General features: G+C 40.4%; 1 protein-coding gene across 1 annotated transcript in view; it reads left to right on the forward strand.

Annotated features, from left to right (window-relative positions):
- si:ch211-281l24.3 (uncharacterized) overlaps window positions 1–21175 on the forward strand; it is a 146062-nt gene that overhangs the window by 1205 nt on the left and 123682 nt on the right. Inside the window, exon 2 of the mRNA XM_067450756.1 lies at window positions 10028–10137. Within this exon, the coding sequence (XP_067306857.1) occupies window positions 10088–10137 (50 nt within the window). The 5' untranslated portion in view covers window positions 10028–10087. The remainder of the gene's footprint in view (window positions 1–10027; window positions 10138–21175) is intronic.

Here is a 21175-nt window from a genome sequence, read left to right on the forward strand (position 1 = left end):
ACGATTTTTTTCTGGCGAATTAGCAAATGGTATGAAAACATACAATCAAACATAATGTGAAAGATAATCTTTCATGTTTATTTGGAGCACGAGGATCAGACATTATAGCCTAATCAAAGAAAATAATATTAAGGTTTATATAAACTAACAAAATAATAAACGAATAAATAAAACATTAACAAACGAGAAAACAAATCTCAGAGAGGCACGCATAAACCCAATTAGTTTCTAACATTTTTGGAAAAAACGAATGGGCAATATTTTTCATGAAAAAGTGGATAAGTGTTCATACACAGCGCAGATCATAATGAGCGAACGTGTTTTTTAAATAAAGTTTGAGGAAGCTTGATGATGACCTAATCCGCGACCGTAGTCCTTGCTGCTTTATTTAGGCTTCCAACGGTATACATTTTTGATTAAATTGTACAAATTATCTTGTTAGACGAAACTTGTAAGGGTCATTACAGCTCGCTCACTCGTAACAGTGTGTTTTAATGGTGCATGTACTTTTAAATAACCATAACTTTCATAAATTTCAAACGATTTTCAAATTGTTTCGTTTGTTATAAACGTCAGAGATGTAGTTATGGCACCACATTCTTATGAATAATTATAACCGTGGACTTCAATATTAAAGTAACATTGAACAGAACAGATAGGTGCAATGAATATACATACACACAAGGTATTTATGTTAAATCAATATATAGGCTTCTAAAATTGTGCAAAAAAACCAACAACAATATATATATATATATATATATATATATATATATATATATATATATATATATATATATATATATACACACACACACTTATACAGCTCAGATTTTTTTCAGAGCTAGCTATAGCATATATATATATATATATATATATATATATATATATATATATATATATATATATATATATATATGTATGTATGTACACACATTTATACAGCTCAGATTTTTTTCTGAGCTAGCTATAGCATATATATATATATATATATATATATATATATATATATATATATATATGTATATGTATATATATATATACACTTTATAATAAGAATATCACTATTATAATAAAATAATTTGTATTTAAAAAAAACAAAAAAAAACATGCAAACTAAGTTTATTTTAACTTCAAAAACGCAATTTACTAGGATTTTCCCCCCTACATTTCACTGTGCCTACTTCAGAGATCACTTTTCCCACCTAATTTTGCCTACCATCAAATGCCTTACCTCTTTAGAAAGCTGAGACCCTGTAGTTTCTTAGGAAACAAGCAGAATAAATGTGTGAAGTAGTGGCACAGAGTTATAGCGGCTAGAATATTATTATTATTTTTTTTACACAAGCTGCACGATTAAGTGGTTTATCGAATGGCCGCCGGTGATGACGATGGTGACTGCCGTAAGACATCTAGCCTTTATTATGGATATCTATGGAGGGAACTACAAAGCGACGTCATGACTTCGGCACTCTCTTTGTCCCATCCCTATGGTCCCAACCAGAGCCATAGAGAAAGACAGTTGCGACAACGGAAGTTCAAAACCCTTGATAGTCATGTGATTCATGTAGACCTCGAATAGTTCCAGGAAGTGCTTTGGCGGGCAATTCAAATTGTCAGTCACAGTGACAGAACTGCGATTTTTGGTAATAATAGTCAATAAATGCATTGATTTTCAATAATTTTCTAACACATCGACATGTTATACTTAACTAATATGTAACTTTCCATACCTTGCAAAAAAAAAAAAAAAAGTAGATTAATTTTCTTTAATTCCATAACGATGGATGAAACAGAATTAAGATGTGCTGATAATTTAAAATCTTCCTGATTAAACGTCTTACCTTTTAAAAGTGCATCACGAACGGTCTGTTCTGCTGTATCTCAATGGCGTGGCTGCTACTTCCGGGAATTGAGAGTCTCCACGAGCCGCCATTGCTGTAAAAAAAAAAACTTTCCATTGGATTCTATGGAGTTGTTGCAACTCTCTCTCTATAGCTTCAAGTAGCTGTACAGCTTGAAGTGTAAAGCTTGTTCTCATAGACAGATATGGCCTATTTATGAATGAAATTAATTTGTCATTTAAACTGATGCAAACAGGGAATGTGAGTAGAAAAGACTGACGCCCCCTCTAGTGGACAGCTTTAATCATTATTTGCTCAGATAACGCAGGTCAATGGGATTTCTCGGATTTTTTGGGAAAGTAAGTCTGAACAGTTAGAAAAGATATAAACTAGTCAGACCAGTCCGAAGGTCTGAGCTGAGTTTGGTGAAGCATTAAAGTTCTCATAATATTAATAATAAATAATAAAAATGTTTAAATAGGTCTATGTGCTGGCTCTATCAAGCAAGCATTATAAAGAAAACTCAGAGAAATATCATCCAATTCAGTGCGTAATAAAATTGTATTTTTTTTTAATGATAAAACTAATAATATTTTAAAGGTATGTCATGCTCTTCAACCGACATGATTATTATTATCCCAAACCCTGCTAATTTTGTCAGTATCAATGGTTCTATCTTTTCACTTTTCTGTCTCTTTCTTTTCACGTGAACTGCTACACATGCTTACATTCATTAATATAACTATTTTTATACAATTTTCAAAATTATTTAGGCAACATGTCACACGCCTATCTGCCTTTTAATGTAGGCCTAAATAAAAGATGAAAGTAGTAAATATCACAGACGTCATATTATCATGGTACAGTTCAGCCTGTTATTTATTTTTTATTTCCGTTTCCCTTTTATCCAGAGAGACGGAACTATTTGCACTGTATTTATCAATGAGAAATAGGCTATCATCTCAAATAATAGCCTGTGGCTTACATTAATGGGGTCGCTTGCAAATCGCAACAACACGAATAACGTGACCAGCAACATATTTCTGCTTTAAATATTGTGTGTAGTTAGCAGTGTGTGGTGTTTTCAGGCATTTGTTTTTATTAAATTGCATTTGTCAGCCCCGCACTCGTATTCTGCCTGACAGAATGAAAGCTCGCGCTGAAGGCGGAGCTGTTTGACCAATCAGATGAAAGAGGCGTTTCAGCGCCGCCCACGTGTGGAAACGAAATATCAAACCCATAAACCGATTTATAAACCACAAACGAAACATGAAAAATCGAGCCAAAATCTCATTTTTTCGTTTTTTAAACTGAACAAAAAAACGAATAAACACCCGATTTATCTGTTCTCGTTATTCCATTCCAAACAGGAAATGAAATGATCAAAACGTACACGGACCGTCACTTTCCTTTAATGTCTTTAATGCACCTTTAGTTTTGAAAATACACACACAGTCAAAGTAGATACAGTGGAGCATTCTTGCTACTTGCCAGTATTTCAGCTGGAAAAGGGATAGTTCACCAAAAAATTCTGTCCTCATTTACTCGCCCTCATGTTGTTCAAATACTGTATAATTTTCTTTGTTCTGCTGAACACAAAATAAGATATTCGTAAGAATGTTTGTAACTCAGCAGATGGAGCAACCATTTACTACCATAGTTTGTCTGACACAATAGCACATAACACGCTGAGATTAAATCTAAAATACATTATATAGTATTATAGTTTAAAACAAAATTATGTATGATTACTTAAACATGGTTAAAGACCACATTAACGTAACGTAAATCATTTATTCGATGACGAGTGAACTTGACGTAGATAACACTTAAGCCCGTTTCACACATACTCCGTCTGTAGTGCGTGTGTGGTGCGTATTTTTTTCCGTACCCATGTTAACGGATGACAGCTTTCACACTGGGCGCGGATGCGGTCCGCCAGTCCGTTCCAGGTGCGTTGCGTCTGCAGCAGTGCACGGATCGTTTTCGTACCGAGTCTATTTTTTGCTGCGCTGCTGCATTAAAGCTACAGAACATTGTTTGCATTAAAATAAACATGTACTGACGCGACAATCTAGTAATTTAACCACAGATGCATATCATTTAAAATATACTCTTGTTTCAAAGTCAACACGTGGCTTTTTTTCTCAAGTTAAGCAAGGAAACGACACTGCAGGATTTCCATTAAAAGGTTTAAAAACGAAAGAAAAGACGAGAGTCGGCTGTTTTTGAATAGCTTATTGTGAGTTTCTAATTTAAAATGTTTGTGATTTAGGCTATAACCTATGTTTAAATGTTTTGCCACTTGTGTGAGCTAAATCTAAATATGAATAAATGAATTGAATAAAATGCTGTTTATTTAGGCTAGTAGCCTAGCCTATTAACCTGACTTAGAAGAGTAAACAAAGAGAATTGCAATTCTGACGAGCCATGTTCAGTAAAAACTTTTGGATTTTAAATAAAAAATAATGAATCAATGCTGTGTTTGTGGTGTGCAACAGCGGATCAGTTGCGGACTGCAAACGCAGCATACCTAACTAATACAAACACAACACACTTTAATCTAACTTTTTTATTCGTTCCGGAAAAATCACGAAACAATGCGCAAAAACTGTCCCTGTTCTTGATGTACAATCACTGATGATATTCGGTTTTAATGAGAAAAAAATATGAGGATTAAAAGTGAGCAAATCTATGCCTTTATTCACGTGAAAAATCTGGACACTAGCGCTATATTGTGTTTAGATGCAATAATTAAACGAGATCTATATCAATAAATGCACTAGGCCTATATTTAATTGATTTCTGGACATCCTAATACAATTTTTTCTGCAATTGTTACTGTACATATTTTACATCTGATATAACACTGTATTAGCAATGCTACCCCCTTATAATACGCCATAAAGTGTGTATTATATGCACACAAAAAACTGCGTAGCCTACCATTTGCAAGCCAAAGCTCATACATTCCACGCATTTTCGTGAGACTGTCCCACCCACTTTTTAAAACAAAGTTATGCCACTGATTGCTCCGCCCCGACGCGATAAGATCGTGTATCGGCGATCTCACAGGCTGACGATATGACGATTGGAAAATTAGGCATATCGCCCAACACTAAGTGATAATATATAATAACATATGTATGGGGGTGCCACAAAATTAGAACATTTTCAAAGGGTGCCATGACTGAAAAAAGGTTGGGAAACAATCCAAACAATCACGATTTTTAAACCTTTTTCATCATTAACGTTAATCAAAGCTATCATTCTAAATGTAGGCTGTCAAGAAGGAGGAAAGAGGGGCAGTGTCTCTTCAAAAAAACTGATGAAAATGAAAAACAGACTCAAATTATTTTATTTTATTTTATGCTACACAGAAATAAATTCATTTAGGTTTGGAATGACAATTTAGGTGAATAAATGATTACATTTTTGGGTTGAACTTCCCCTTTAAAAAAAGTCATATTTTTCAAGAGTTAACACATAATTTAAGTAAGACAGTGGTATCTATCTTTCATGAGGATATCATTGAAATATAATTTAATTACATGTCATTAGATCTATTAAAAAGTTAATAAAACTTTTTTAAGAGAAAGAAAAGTTTGTCCTTAATTCATGGGATCCAGACTTTAAAACTGTTTTATAGACTGTAGTTTAACTGTAGGCCAGTTTCATTTAAATGTAAGATCATGGTAGTCACAGGGTAAAAACATAGACTGTAAAAACCTTGCTCCTCATTATATGACTATATGGTTTCTAAAATATATAAAACATATATAATAAACTATTATATTTGTAATTAATAAAAATTGTAAACACCTGTAGAAAATACGGAAACAGCCTCTGTGAAAGCTATTTATATTCTGCAATAAGTAATAATAGAAACATTTTTAATAAATTCCAACACCATATTTCTTCGCTGTTAGTAGCTGCAAGGTAAATTGTGGTTGTGGTAGTGAAACGTTTGTGTGTGTTGCCGTTTTCCACTTTACCTCGCGGCTGTTTTCAGCTGATTCAACACAGAACCTGTAATGTTCCCATATCACACGACTGTATAAAACAAAATTCAGAGTCAAAGTGACGTTCATAGAGCAGGATTTAAACGCAGCGTAGGTTCGTCAGTGGCTGCGCTGTGAGGATATTCGCCTTTTGCAGTTCCATGCGCTCAAATAATAAATAAATAAATAGTAAAAAGCGGCACTACACTACACTATCGGCCCCAAAGTGCGTTGGCCCACTGGGAAAATGCCCGGTATGCCAGATTACCAGTCCAGCCCTTGCAGGGGGAGCTGTCAGAAAAACCTGCCAGAACTGAAGGCAGCCGCCGCAAAACCCGTCACTGCTTAAGGCAGCTCATCTAAAACCTGCCAGTGCTGAAGGCTGCTGCCAGTCCGGTAGATGCATGTGAACGAAAGGACAACGCTGTCCTGCACAGTTTAGCTCCAACCCCAATCAAACACACCTGAAACAGCTAATCAATATACCCCTGAACTACAGTATGCGAGAGCCTCTATGATATGCACAATAGGTCAATATTCACCACTAACCAAACGCATTCCGCCTAGCTGCCTCAAGATTTTTCACTGTTCAACAGCTGCGTTTGATGTATGAAAGCAACATACAGTTGTGCTATCGTCCTTATTTTACTTATTTGCGACCTGACCATGTATTTTAATCCACTTAATTGTCTGTAATGGAGCGTGCATCCCATCACCTGTAGGTAGTTTATCACGCCTGCCTCGCGATCTCTAACAGTTTACAGCTGCTAGACCCAGATAGATCCAGGAGATCCAACAGACAGTGAAATCATGGATTTATTTACCACGTAAACTTATGTTTTACGGCGGTATTTTTGTTTGTTGTAAGAGCCCACGTCGCGTTATCTAAGCTTCACGCCTGCCTCGAGATCTCTCACTGTTTTACAGCTGCCATACACAGATCTTATTTATTTATTTATTTATTTATTTATTTATTTATTTATTTATTTATGATATACACTGAAAGACTGTGAAATTGACAGCATTTTTGATCGAAAATAATAAAATAGAGAGCTCAAATGCTCAAATTAACGCCTGCTCCAGATAAATATGGGTGGATAAATATGGGAAGGTCACAAAAAAGTGAAATAAGGTAATGATTGCACTGTCTGTTGCTCTCCATCGATGGTTTAAGCAGCCGTGAAACAGTGAGAGATCTCGAGGCAGGTGGGACGCTAAGTTGTGGCAGGCGCAACGCTTAGATGACACGACGTGCGCTCTTACTACAAACAAAAATAACGCCGTAAAATATAAGTTAACGTGGTAAATCAGTCCATGATTGCAGTGTGTTGCTCTCCTGATTTGTTCAGAGTCTAAGGAGCTGTAAAACTGAGAGATCGATGCAGGCGCGACCCTAAGTTGTGGCAGGCGCGACGTTTAGTTGATGACACGCACTCTTATTACAAACAACAATAGCGGAATAAAATATATAATTGGTAAATAAGTCCATGATTGCAGTGTGTTGCTCTCCTGTATCGTTCAGAGTCTAAGAAGCTGTAAAACAGTGAGAGATCGAGGCAGGCGCGACGCTAAGTTGTGGCTGGCGCGACACTTAGATGATGATGCGTTATTACAAACAAAAATGTTGGAATAAAATATATAAAATGTAAGTCCATGATTGCACAGTTTGTTGATCTTCTGCATTGTTCAGAGTCTAAGGAGCTGTAAAACAGTGAGAGATCTTGAGGCAAGCGCGACGCTAAGTTGTGGCTGGCGCGACGCTTAGATGTTGAGACACGCTCTTATTACAAACAAAAATAGCAGAATAAAATATATAAGTGGTAAATAAGTCCATGATTGCACAGTTTTTTGCTTGCCTGCACCGCTCTGAGTGTAGGTAGCTGTAAAACTGTGAGAGATCGAGCAACGCTGTTTGTGGCAGGCGCGACACTTAGATGACCACACGCGCTCTTATTACAAACAAAAATAGCGGAATAAAATATATAAGGGGTAAATAATTCCATTGCACAGTGTGTTGCTCTCCTGCATTGTTCTGGAGCTGTAAAACAGTGAGAGATCTCGAGGCAGGCATGATGCTATGAAGACGCGCCCTTACAAACAAAAATGGCGGAATAAAATATTTAAGTGGTAAATAAGTCCATTTTTGCACAGTGTTGCTCTCCTGCATCGTTACAAACAAAAACAGTGCCGTAAAATAAGTTAACGTGGTAAATAAGTCCATGATTGCACTGTCTGTTGGATCTCCTGGATCTATCTGGGTCTAGCCGTCGGTGCTGTGCAATATTCAGTTCCTGTGAAAAACTGTTCAACTGTACATTTATTGTAAAACTAATCGTGTGAGACTGATATGCTGCAAATTGTGTGATTTTTGAACACTTTTTGTGGCTTCACTGACTGAAGGTTATGGAAGGATATCGTGGACAATTTTCAAAAGGTATTGCAAACTGTATTTGCAATTGCGTTTTCAATTTGTGGACGCATAAAATGTGACATAATCCAAACGCAATTGCAAATCGCGCATTTCCGTTTGCATTTCCGTTTACGCGAACGCACAAGGACTGCCATATTTCAAATGGAAAAGCAAAGTCTGTTTGCAATTGCATTTCCAATGTATTACAAGTAATGACCCTGCCATTTTGGAATAGTAATAGAAAATCACCTATTTGCTATTTCATTTCCTCTGTGTCCTGCAACAACCTGCACAAAATTCAAACAGAATCGCAATCCCCTTTGCTTTTGCATTTCCGATGTCAATACTGGTACAATATTCACCACTAACCAAACGCATTCCGCCTAGCTGCCTCAAGATTTTTCACTGTTCAACAGCTGCGTTTGATGTATGAAAGCAACATACAGTAGTGCTATCGTCCTTATTTTACTTATTTGCGGCCTGACCATGTATTTTAATCCACTTAATTGTCTGTAATGGAGTGTGCATCCCATCACCTGTAGGTAGCTTTTCGCGCCTGCCTCGCGAATCGCGATCTCTCACAGTTTACAGCTGCTAGACCCAGATAGATCCAGGAGATCCAACAGACAGTGAAATCATGGACTTATTTACCACGTTAGCTTATTTTACGACGCTATTTTTGTTTGTAACGAGGCAGGAGAGCAACACACTGTGCAGTCATGGATTTATTTACCACATTAACTTATATTTTACGGCGCTATTTTTGTTTGTAGTAAGAGCCCACGTCGCGTTATCTAAGCTTCACGCCTGCCTCGAGATCTCTCACTGTTTTACAGCTGCCATACACAGATCTTATTTATTTATTTATTTATTTATTTATTTATGATATACACTGAAAGACTGTGAAATTGACAGCATTTTTGATCGAAAATAATAAAATAGAGAGCTCAAATGCTCAAATTAACGCCTGCTCCAGATAAATATGGGTGGATAAATATGGGAAGGTCACAAAAAAGTGAAATAAGGTAATGATTGCACTGTCTGTTGCTCTCCATCGATGGTTTAAGCAGCCGTGAAACAGTGAGAGATCTCGAGGCAGGTGCGACGCTAAGTTGTGGCAGGCGCAACGCTTAGATGACACGACGTGCGCTCTTACTACAAACAAAAATAACGCCGTAAAATATAAGTTAACGTGGTAAATCAGTCCATGATTGCAGTGTGTTGCTCTCCTGATTTGTTCAGATTCTAAGGAGCTGTAAAACTGAGAGATCGATGCAGGCGCGACCCTAAGTTGTGGCAGGCGCGACGCTTAGATGATGACACGCACTCTTATTACAAACAACAATAGCGGAATAAAATTGTCCGCGATATCCTTCCATAGTATGTAGTTTAGAATGCAATGAGCAATCCAGTCATTTATATAGATCAGTGGTACAAAAACTTCATAGTCCAGGTATTTGTCTGGTAAACTGGAAACCACTTCTTTTTTCAGGACACATGCATGTTTTGAATTGATATATTGTAATTCACTTTTTGTTTAATGGGTTTACATAAAAATATACATGTATACGTGTTTACATATAAAACAGATGGGTTTATTTACAGTATTTATTTACAGTAGGCCTACATTTACCTGATATTTAGAACCTTTGTGTGTACAAATAGCCACTCTTATTAGTTTCATGTTTGTCTCGTGTAATAAAATAACTGCTTTTACCATTGTGTGCTGTATACAACCATACAATATATCTCTTTTTTTCTGTGTATCAAAGGGTGAAATGGAATGGAGCTCCCCAGCACTGCAATACCTGTCTCTAGCAAGCAATCAGTAGATGGATGGATCGATTGTGTTCACAATGAAACCTCTATTTATGGAAGAGAAGTATGACAATTTAGATGAATATGTAGTGTGCTATTTGTATAATAAATAAAAATATTAATTTGTCAACTATTGCATAGTTTTCACTTGCTTCTTGAAGATTGTTAAATTAGTTCCCTTCTCGTATTGCATAAACTAGCCTACGCTATGGGAAAAAACTCCTTTTCTCGAGAATATTAAAGCCAAAAATGATCCTTATAATTTTATATATGTAAAAACACAGTGCAGCTGCACAGCAAACCCAAGCAGAGCATACGAACGAGCTGATTGGCTGTGCTGTGGCAGCTCCACGAACCTATGGCGAGGCAGCTGAGGCGTGCAAACCAATCGGTTGTTCAACATTGAATAATGACTCATGCAGAAAAAAACTAAATTTTAAACAAGAGCCAGTGCAAATAATTCACATTTACATTGTATCAGCATTTTAATATAGAATCAATACAGAAACAAATTTTCTGTGAAATGAGATGGGTGGTAAAATGATGTGGGTATTCCATATCATAACAAGCAAAAAATAGGAAAAAAAAGAATAATTTAAGCATCACATTTTTGAAAAGATGATTTATTTATCAATAATTACTTCTATTTATCAGCACTACAACTACACAGTTTAGAACATCATATACAATATTGATCATACATATCACTTAAGACTAGCGCATACGCATTACAAATTAACCCAGAGATTGGTAGGCTATGACATCACCTTAACAATCCACCATCCAGTACGTATTGGATCTGATCCAGCTACATCATCGTGCTACAAGCTGCAGCGAGGGGTGTCTCGCCAAAACGCACTTAAGCACCCACAGCGAGGCGTTTTCAGCAGAGCGCCTTGTGTTTTCAGCTGGATAAAAACACTTTGTTGAACACATGGCCTTAGAGTTTATCCAGGGCGTTCCTCCGTATCTAGGCAGTCGGAACAGCTCTTCGCATGCTTTTGTGGCCGCACCAGAGGGGGCGCGATCACGACGCAGAGATTATCGTGATCGCTAGTAGATGATATTTCGCTGGCTTACAAGTCGAAAGGTCTCTGCTGCCTCTTAGGTGTCGGAGCTCATTCCACTAGAGGCATGGCCTCTTCATGGGCTTGGTATACAAGATATCTGTGCGGCAGCAGGCTGGGCATCTTCATCCACATTTATTATATTCTATAACTTGGAGGTTCCTGTTTTGTAAGCTAGGGTTCTTTTTATATAAGTAAATATATAACACATTTGCAATAACTATAGGCCCAATTCTGTCCGGTCTAGTTTTTATCTTAACTCCATATAAACAAATGTATAGCACATTTGTAATATCATATGGCCTGACTCTGTCTGGTGTAGTTTTTAACTAAATGATAAGACAGGAATATTAATTTCCTACATACACCCTTATACCTGAATCCTATAGCGTAAGATGGGCTTTTATAGCCGTAGGCCACGCCCATTCTTTCGAGAACTGATGTGCTAGGGTGCAAAGTGACCCAATTGGTTTGCAAGCCTCAGCTGCCTCGCCATAGGTTTGTGCAGTTGGAAACCGAGGTTACGTTAGTAACCGAGATGTTTTCTATATTATTCTTCCAAGTTTGAGATCAACTGAAACTACTCTATAGAACCATTGGACTCTGGCCTTGCCTTAGCATTATTGTCATAAAGAGTTTTAAAGCTATACTATGTAAGTTTTGGCCCTCTAGCAGTTGAACAGCAACTACTAGAACAGCAACTTGCCCTCTAGCAGTAGTTTTGGTAATTATGTGAGTTGGGTGCTGCAATTCTGTGTGGATAAATCTGAAGGTTTAAGGCGGGCCTGTTTAGTCATGGTTACAGGTGATCATCTTATCAGAGAGAATGTACTAACAACATTTGCATCCAACCCTCCATATAAAGTATGAATATGCTAACACCTTCCACAGTAGCCTTTTTTTATTAAAACAATTCAAAATCTGTGTATTAATAAATCATCTTTAATAAATAGATCATTATTATAGTCTGTAACAAGTTCTTAGGTAAGGAAGGAAGAGGACACGGGGATCTGGTGGACTGCTGACGTCTTTTTATTCTTTGTATAACTCAAATCACAGTGTTCACACTCCAGTGTGTATCTTTCTCATAAACTCAGGTTTCACTTCCGGGTTGCGGTACTTCCGGTATCCGGGAACCCAGAACTCAGTGTCTCGGGGTGCGTCAGCAGTCCGTCTCTCTCTCGCCTGCTTCCGTTTCTCCAGGCGTTTTGTACTTCCCCCGCGCCCATTACTGAAACGAGATACAGGTGTTAACAATCTGCGTCCAACCCACTCACTTACCGCTCGTCCCGCGGCTCTCTCTCCCGCTGCAGACCTCGCTGAACCACGCCCCCCTTGCCACATACCCCCACCGCCCGACTCAGGCTGGGGAGCCGTCCGGCCTGCAGCCCCCCTTCCCCCCTCCCCCATTCCTGGAGAGGAAGTCGGCCACAGCCATCTGAACACTCGGCCTGTGGACCACCTTGAACTTAAAAGGCTGAAGAGCTAGATACCAACGGGTGATCCGCGCATTGGTATCCTTCATGTGGTGGAGCCACTGGAGCGGAGCGTGGTCCGAACAGAGGGTGAACTCCCGCCCTAGGAGGTAGTAGCAGAGGGTGAGAACAGCCCACCTGATGGCCAGGCACTCTTTCTCCATGGTGCTGTACTTAGCCTCCCACTTAGAGAGCTTACGGCTAATGTACAGCACCGGCCGCTCCTCCCCCTCCACCTCCTGGGACAGGACTGCGCCCAGCCCCCTGTCCGATGCGTCGGTCTGCAACAGAAAAGGGAGAGAAAAGTCAGGGGAGTGTAATAGCCGCCCGCCACAGAGAGCAGCCTTAACCTGGGTGAAGGCCTGCTGGCACGGCTCCGTCCACTGGACCGTATCTGGTACAGGGGGTACCAGTTAGGTCAGTCAGAGGGCTGGTGAGGTCCGAATAATTAGGTATGAACCGCCTATAATATCCCGCCAGCCCCAAGAACTAAACTAAGAACAGCCCCGAACAAGCCGAATGGAAGGGTAACAAATTGGTGTAATCCAAACGGCGTGGTAAAAGCTGTCTTTTCTTTGGACAATGGAGACAAGGGGATCTACCAATAGCCCTTCGTTAAGTCCAATGTCGAGTAAAAGCGAGTCGTGCCCAGCCGATCAAGCAACTCGTCAATCCGCGGCATTGGATACGCGCCGAATTTCGAGACAGCGTTCACCTTGCAATAATCCCCGCAAAACCGGACAGAGCCGTCGGTTTTCGGAACTAAAACTATCGGGCTCGCCCAGTCACTGCTGGATTCTTCTATTACCCCCATGTCGAGCATCGCACCTAATTCATGTGTTCAGGCAAGCGATACGGCCGGCTGCGAACTACCATGCCCGGCTCGGTCTCGATATGGTGCTGAATAAGACTAGTACGACCCGGTAGGGGCGAGAACACGTCGGCAAACTCAGCCTGTAATTTTGATAAATCAGTGAGTTTGGACGGCGAGAGGTGATCTCCCCCAGGGGCCAGCGCGAAAGATTGTGGTTTGATGTTCGCCTCTGGCCCGAGATCATCCTCCCCCCCCCCGATCACCGTTGCCAACATCACTGATTCGACCTCATTCCATTTTTTTTAGGAGGTTGAGGTGGTAAATCTGACGAGCCCCGCTCCTATCGGACCGTATTACTTCATAATCGAGATCCACGACTTGTCGTGCGACCTCAAACGGTCCCTGCCACTTAGCCATCAATTTTGAGCTCGACGTTGGGAGTAATACAAGTACCTTCTCTCCCGGCGTGAATTTGCGCAGTTTAGTTCCCCTGTTATACAGTCGGCTCTGGCGGTCCTGGGCTTGCAACAAACTCTCCCTGGATAGCCGTCCCAATGTGTGGAGTTTTGTTCGCAAGTCCAGCACATACTGAATTTCGTTTTTGGCCGAAGATGGTCCCTCCTCCCAAGTTTCTTGCAGGACATCCAGCACCCCCCGAGGCTGGCGTCCGTAGAGAAGCTCGAAGGGGGAAAATCCCATGGAGGCTTGTGTGACCTCCCGCACGGCGAATAACAAGGGTTCTAACCAACTGTCCCAATTTTTGGCGTCCGCCAATTTCCTTCGGAACCCCCACCCGGGAGATAAGTCGAAACAGCACGTACGCAACAATTTTCGCGGAAATGTTGCGGAGGGCCACTGCCTCTGGGTATCGTGTTGCGTAGTCCACTATGACTAAAGCAAAACGATGCCCACACGCTGATCGCTCTAATGGCCCGATGAGGTCCATCCCAATTCTTTCGAAGGGGACCTGCATTAACCGAAGAGGGCGCAAAGGCGCTTTTGGGGCGGCCAGTGGGTTCACCAACTGACATTCCGGACAAGACGCGCACCACCTGCGCACGTTGTCATGAATGCCTGGCCAAAAGAATCGGGTCATGAGGCGATTTAGTGTGGCCGCATGTCCCAAATGGCCCGCTATAGGATTGGAGTGAGCTGCCCGGAAAAGCATTTCCTGGCGGCTCTTGGGAACTAACAATTGGGTTGTATCTACTTTGGTCTGAGTGTCTTGGGTCACTCGAGTCAACCGATCTTTCAGGATGGCAAAATATGGATAGGTGAGGGTAAGGGCAGGTTGGAGAGACTGGCCGTCGATGGAGTGGACCTGCTGAAAGGCATGTTTTAAGGTCTCATCCTGAGACTGCTCCAGAGGAAAGTCATCGCGGTCCGAGAGAATCAGTCTCTCGATCGCGCTCGGTTCCTCTGGAGCCGCCTCCAGCGGCCCCGTCTCAGTCTCTCCAAGCTGCACTCACGCCATCCCTACCTGAGCCGTTTTTCACCAAGAGGCATACGCACATAACGACCCCAATAAAACTGCAAACGCGGGCCAATTCGCCCCCAAGATTATCGTATGCCGGAGGTGAGGACTAACCGCCACCTCTACACTATGCTTTTCTCCCCTGAACTGAATTGTAATTGGGACAACCGGGTATTCCACCACATCCCCGTGCACACGCCGCACCTTAACCACGCGGCTTGTATCCAATGCCCCCGGTTGCATCAGGCTTTGATGGATAGAGGTTTGGTTACATCCTGAATCCACCAAGGCCTGATATGTACCCCCAATCAGAGGGACGGGATAAACGGTTGTCTTTCAAACTCCCTCTGCACGCAATAGGATAGCGCTACACCAACCAGAACAACGAAGGTGAAACAGAGCTCGCTGACTGATTTAACATTCGCCGTATCCGGTCGGCTAAACTCCGAACACATTTTCCCTTTTTAAGAATGACTTCAGTGCCGCTCTTTGTTCTTTTCTCAGAGAAAAGCTTAACTCCAAGTCTTCCAGAGTCCCGGTCAAAGCTGATTCGAAAGACCGCCGTTCGCCAGTTTCTGTGTTTACTAGAAGCATGCAAACGCAACTCGGCCGTCGTCATTATGGCCCAGCCCGCCGACTCTATACATGATGTGATTGGGCCGTCCAGATTGTGAGGAATACAGCTCAGATGGGTATTGAGAGTTCCTAGACGACACTTGCGGGCAAATTAAATTTGCTGCCGCTAGGGTGCGTCTAGATTTCTAGGCTACATTTTATCTGCATAGCAATTCAAGCTTAGATTTGCTCCCAAATTGTGCTCTGACTATCAAAAACTGCCCCCGAAGAATGTTAGTCTGGAGCCCTGAACACCAACCAAAGACATGCAAACGAACCAAAAACAGGAGATGATGTAATCAGATGCGACCCTAAAAGGACAGGATGCTCAAGTACATCTGTTTTTTTTCTCGTTATAGTCGCAATGTTACCCATCACAGTTCGGTCTCCTGACGCTGTTTTGACTACTTCACACATTTTATAAGCTCTTCACGAGTTCTCAGCTGGTCAAAATACCATCACCGGTTTACCTTGCTATATCCCAAAGATACAGTTACAATTGAAAAATATAGCTGCTAGCAGCTGTAAGGCCGCCCAAATCGTCCCAATGGAGGCTAACGATCGGCGGGTGAAGGTCGCTGCGCGTTCGGTCTTTTCAGCGGGGCATAAAGGATTTTATTTCCAATTCCTCATTATCTGACTCCATTTAATGATAATTTAGAATTTGGGTTAGAATGCCAATTGGTTATTTGGTCATTCTTCAATAGTTTAACTACACATTTAATTATTCGGTTTAACCCTTTGTTGTAATTATGTCCGTTCATAACCTGAATAATTCCAGAGCAAGTCAGAATCAATCAAAGTATAACAATTTATTAACAATCAGGTAAATGTATAACGCCAATTACATAATCAATTCAAAGGTATACTTCACATCAAATACTCTAAAGTAAAGAATGAGATGTATACCTGACTTATCAAGGTTACATAATGCTGCATGGGTTAAAACGTCCAGCATTACGGGCTGACCTGAGTACAGTATCGAGCCCTGAGCTCTTTGCAACATTTCCTTAAATACCCAGAACCAGATACATACCCAGAACCATTTGAAACTCTTTCAAATGGAAACACTAGTTAACAATAGGAATTTGCATTGATCAGGTCCTATAGACCTGATTAGAAGAGAGGCCAAATGGCTGAACGCCACACCCACCATACACCAAGGAAAGATATCTTTAAACCCTTAAAACATTCATGATGTTCTAGTTTACTTCTGTGGAGTTGAGATATTTGTACCAGTCGCACTGACACATTTCAAACGATATCAAACACATATGATACTCGATCGTGTGGATTGACATTGTAATATAGAGATTCTGGATGCATTTTCAGTGATCTCAGCATGAGAGAGGGAATGAATTGGGGGAGAGGGAGTCAATAGGGAAAGATGTAGATTAGCTGATAGTGAGGTGAGACTTGCGTCTCCAGTGGTGTGTGAGGGACAGTTCAGATGTTAATTTCCTTATTTTCTCAGAGAGTCTTTGTTCTTCATTCAGACATTTCGGCATATACTAGTTTTTTCAGTCTTACAGTTCCACCTCTTGATCCCAATGGGTCAAACTCTGGTGGTCCTATGGGATCACTGTTAGACGTTGGTTAGACGTTGGTTCAATCCTTGAGATGAAGAAATTGTCTTAGCAGCTGCAGAGCCCTTCGGAAGGCTCTTTGTTCACTTGCAGGACACCGTCTCGCCAGGTTTGTGTAGCTTGAGTTTCAGCTGGTGGGTGAATGTGTTCAGGTGTTCTACCTGTAGTTCAGCACAGCATATTCATAGAGTCAGTCTCGGACCTTGGTGAATGTTCAGTTAACGTGTCACTTCTTCATGGGGAAGCTTCTGCTTCTGCACCTTCCCGATAATCTGACTCTCCTTGTGTAATCCTCACACCTCCAATGGTGTGGTTCACTGGGTAGATTTCAATAGGTGGAAGGCTTCTCCGTAGTTGACACCTGAAAAGAGTCTTAATGTCCACTTAACGACTGAACACTGATGAACTTAAAACCGTAGAGAAATGCATAAGAACATATAATGCAAGAAAACATAAAAGAAAAAACAATGTGGGTTCATGTCAGCAGTGCGATTGGTACACCTTCTCTCAAGTGTTTTTCAAGGTCATAATTGGTGGGGTGGTATTTAATCACCTAATTCTTCACTATCACTGTGATAAAGTGACAGCGGAATTTAAGTATTCTTGGTCTGAATTACCTAAGGAAATGCAGCAAAAAGTCAGTGCAGTTTATATATTTAAATAGATGATATGCATATAATAATAACATCATCAATAATATTCAATATTCAATCACAATTATGAAGATATACATATATATATAATAACCACTGTGTTTGTTCAGGAATCTTCCAATGCAATTAAGGCAGATCTAAATATGTTTAGTCATACAATAATGTGGATTGTGTATTCCTTGTCACTGTGTGTGTGTGTGTGTGTGTGTGTGTGTGTGTGTGTGTGTGTGTGTGTGTGTGTGTGTGTGTGTGTGTGTGTGTGTGTGTGTGTGTGTGTGTGTGTGTGTGTGTGTGTGTGTGTGTGTGTGAGAGTGAGCAGTCCTATGAGTTGGTAGGATGTAGTGAATAGCGTTTGCTATGTGTGTCTTTAATAGACTGTCATCATGGGACCAACTCTACTGTCCTGTGTGTGTGAAGCTATTTGGATTTGTTGGTGTGAAAAGACTGACAATAGATCTTTAGTGAAGTAACACTTTTGGACTCTATGCCATCTTTGTCATCTATGATGTGTAGTGTTTAGCCTGGATAGATTTGATCTGTTTCAGGTGATATGAGGGTGTAGTGAAGGAGGTGTGTGTTCTGTGTTCTGTGTTTGTTTTTGGAAGATGGGTGGAGTCTTATCAATAACAATCTGTGTTGCAAAATTTAGTTCCAGTGCTACACTGGGAGGTCATGTATACATTTTGTGAAGTGTGAATGGCCCCATCAAGTGTATTCGCACCCATCTCCATCATTTCAAGTTGCTCTGACAATTCCATTGTTTTGGCTCTGATGGGGGTGTTAGCCCCATCCTGGTGTCCATCCTCCAAGGAATTGCAGTTGTAAACCTGAGACAGAAACAATGCAGAGAATCACAGTTAATTCTGACATTATTAACGGCTTCACAGTCAGGTGTGGATTTATTTGAATGGCACCGTTATGCCTGATGCAATTTTTATCCTGGCTGCCCAATGAAACAGAGTTTCATCGGCCAGGTCTGAATTGTTGCTGTTGTTTTAGTACAGTGTGTGACACCTTAAAACTGTTCTTACAGTCGAGCCTTCACAGTCTGCTGTGAGCATTAGAAACCCCAGTTCTGCTGGAGAATTTTTCTGGATTAATCAGAGCTTTTATCGCTCATACTGTCTCGAATTTCGATGGGTTGGTTCCCATGGCTTTATTTCCAGTTGCTCTCATTACAGTCAGATCTGTGGGCAGAAATTAATTCACCTGTTTTGGTGTTGTCTGCTTACGATGTCACACACATATTTGATTAATTGAGGTCTCTGTGACCTGTAAAAAAAATTAGGTACTTCTGCATTTTGGTTTGCTATTATCAGTGCCACACATGTAGCTCTAGCTGTGTTCTTGTAAAGGCAAAAGATAACAGCACAACCCCTCCCTTTTGGCACTGGGAATTGAACCAATGCAACACAACAATATTAAATCCAATACATGTATTTATATGTATTACCTCGTTATTTCATCTGACTCCATAAAATGAAAAGGTTTTAAATGATTGTGTTAATCATTAACTTTAGGTTTCTATTTTCTTTCAATTCAATTCTTATACATTGTGTTATACTCAGTAATCAAGATTCCGATAACATTGAGTCTCGCACCGGTCAGAGTACAATCTCTTTCGCAAACTCGTCAGTCCTGGTCATTCAGTAGAGGCTATACGACTGATATCTTGGACGCCCGTGCTACACGTTGATCATTCCAAGATATTTGTATTCAGTCCCCTTGAATTTGAATTCTCGTAATTAATGCAAATTGCTTTTAATCAGAGGCCCATGACCACCACCACAGAATCAAGTGACCAACTTACTGTCTCTAATGATGACTTTCTATAATCATGCCGTGGTTTTCCACGTCTACGTAATTAGAGCAATATTACAACAATCAGGAATTATGGTTGCCCTATTTAGATTGGTCTAACAATTTGTTATTGTTCTAAACGGAAGAGGTCTTTAGTCTTTCAACCCGCAGTCCAAGTCTACGTATCTGAACGCCAATGTGTTAGTCGGAGCTCTAAAACATCAGCCTGGTGTGCTTTAATGCTCCACCGAAAAACTGTGTTTTAGTCCGTGTTACTAACCTGAGCGTAGTCTTGTGGTGTCATGGATGTACATGATCCACTGAGTTATTAACACAACATACGTTATAGTATTTTCATGGTTAATGCAATTGTAAATAACACTGTAGCCACATGGCAATTCTATGCTCCACATGGGAGACAAACAAATTCAACAAAGAAACACATTTATTCTGTTTTTCACAAGATACATGGTCTAGAATGCATAGCATCTACAACCTTTATCCTAAGTGTTTCATACACTTACAGTAAAGCAATCTTGTTTTTTAAAGAATAAACTTAAATAGCCTAGGTGTTTTTATTAACACAAACAACTATGTGTGTTCAATGCGCACGTTTATTTACAATTACAAATTTGAAAATACAAGCAGGATCACTGCAATTTGGATGTTTTATCTATTAAACTCATTGCTATTAGGCTACTAGCCCACCAGCAAGTGAGGTTAATAACTGAAGGCCTTGCATGAACAGTGCAGTTAGCTCACTGAGAGTTGTACCTTCAAATGAGCGATTATCTTTACCCTTAGAAAGGAATTTCCTGTTTTTCTGAAAATAAGGTGGCGGTCGACCCCTGCCCAATGACCAGCATGTTACCTCTGAATGGCCAATTTTCTGACAGGAACTGCAAAACCTGTTCTCTTTGCCATAGGTTTGACTGCTTTGTTCTCCTGGAGTTTGAGGATTTTCATGATTCTCTAATGCTTGAGCACCATGCGGTCTGGTACATGACTCTGCGCTATTGCGGTGCTGCATCACCTTAAGAACTGAAATAGGCACACTTCCTCGAGTTGCACATGCATTTTCTGAACTAAACATTTCAGAATCATTAGAGCAGGTCATCTCATCTAAGAAATGAACATGCTTTTTAGTCCCATCACTGTTAAGCGTTTTGGGAGGCATGAACTTTTTAGCAACTAGTTCAGCCTTGAGATCTGCAATGGTCTCCTCCTGATTTTTACACTTCTCAGTCAGGGCTAACAGCTCAGTTAGTAATTTATTTAGCTGTGTTTGAAGATCTTGAATCTTTGCCTTAGACTTTTCTGCTTCTGTGTTTTTAGAATCCACTTCTTTACATCTAGCATCTAGACTTAATAATTGAAATGGTTCCACATTACGTAGACTTTTACAATCTCTGAAGTTTAAAGTCTCAGTTTTTGCAGCAGGTTTAGACTTCTTTTGGAGTTTGTCATTACACTTTGTGCGAGTCTTTACCGGGCATTGTTCTTTTGGCCCATCGTGCCTTAACACAGGAGCTCGGTTACGAGTTTCTCTCTGTGGCTTGTATGTTAATGCGGCATCATCATCATTTTGATTCTCAAGATCACAAATGTCATCCAGTGC

Source organism: Pseudorasbora parva, chromosome 8 (genome assembly GCF_024679245.1).
Source record: "Pseudorasbora parva isolate DD20220531a chromosome 8, ASM2467924v1, whole genome shotgun sequence".
NCBI classification, from domain to species: Eukaryota; Metazoa; Chordata; class Actinopteri; order Cypriniformes; family Gobionidae; genus Pseudorasbora; species Pseudorasbora parva.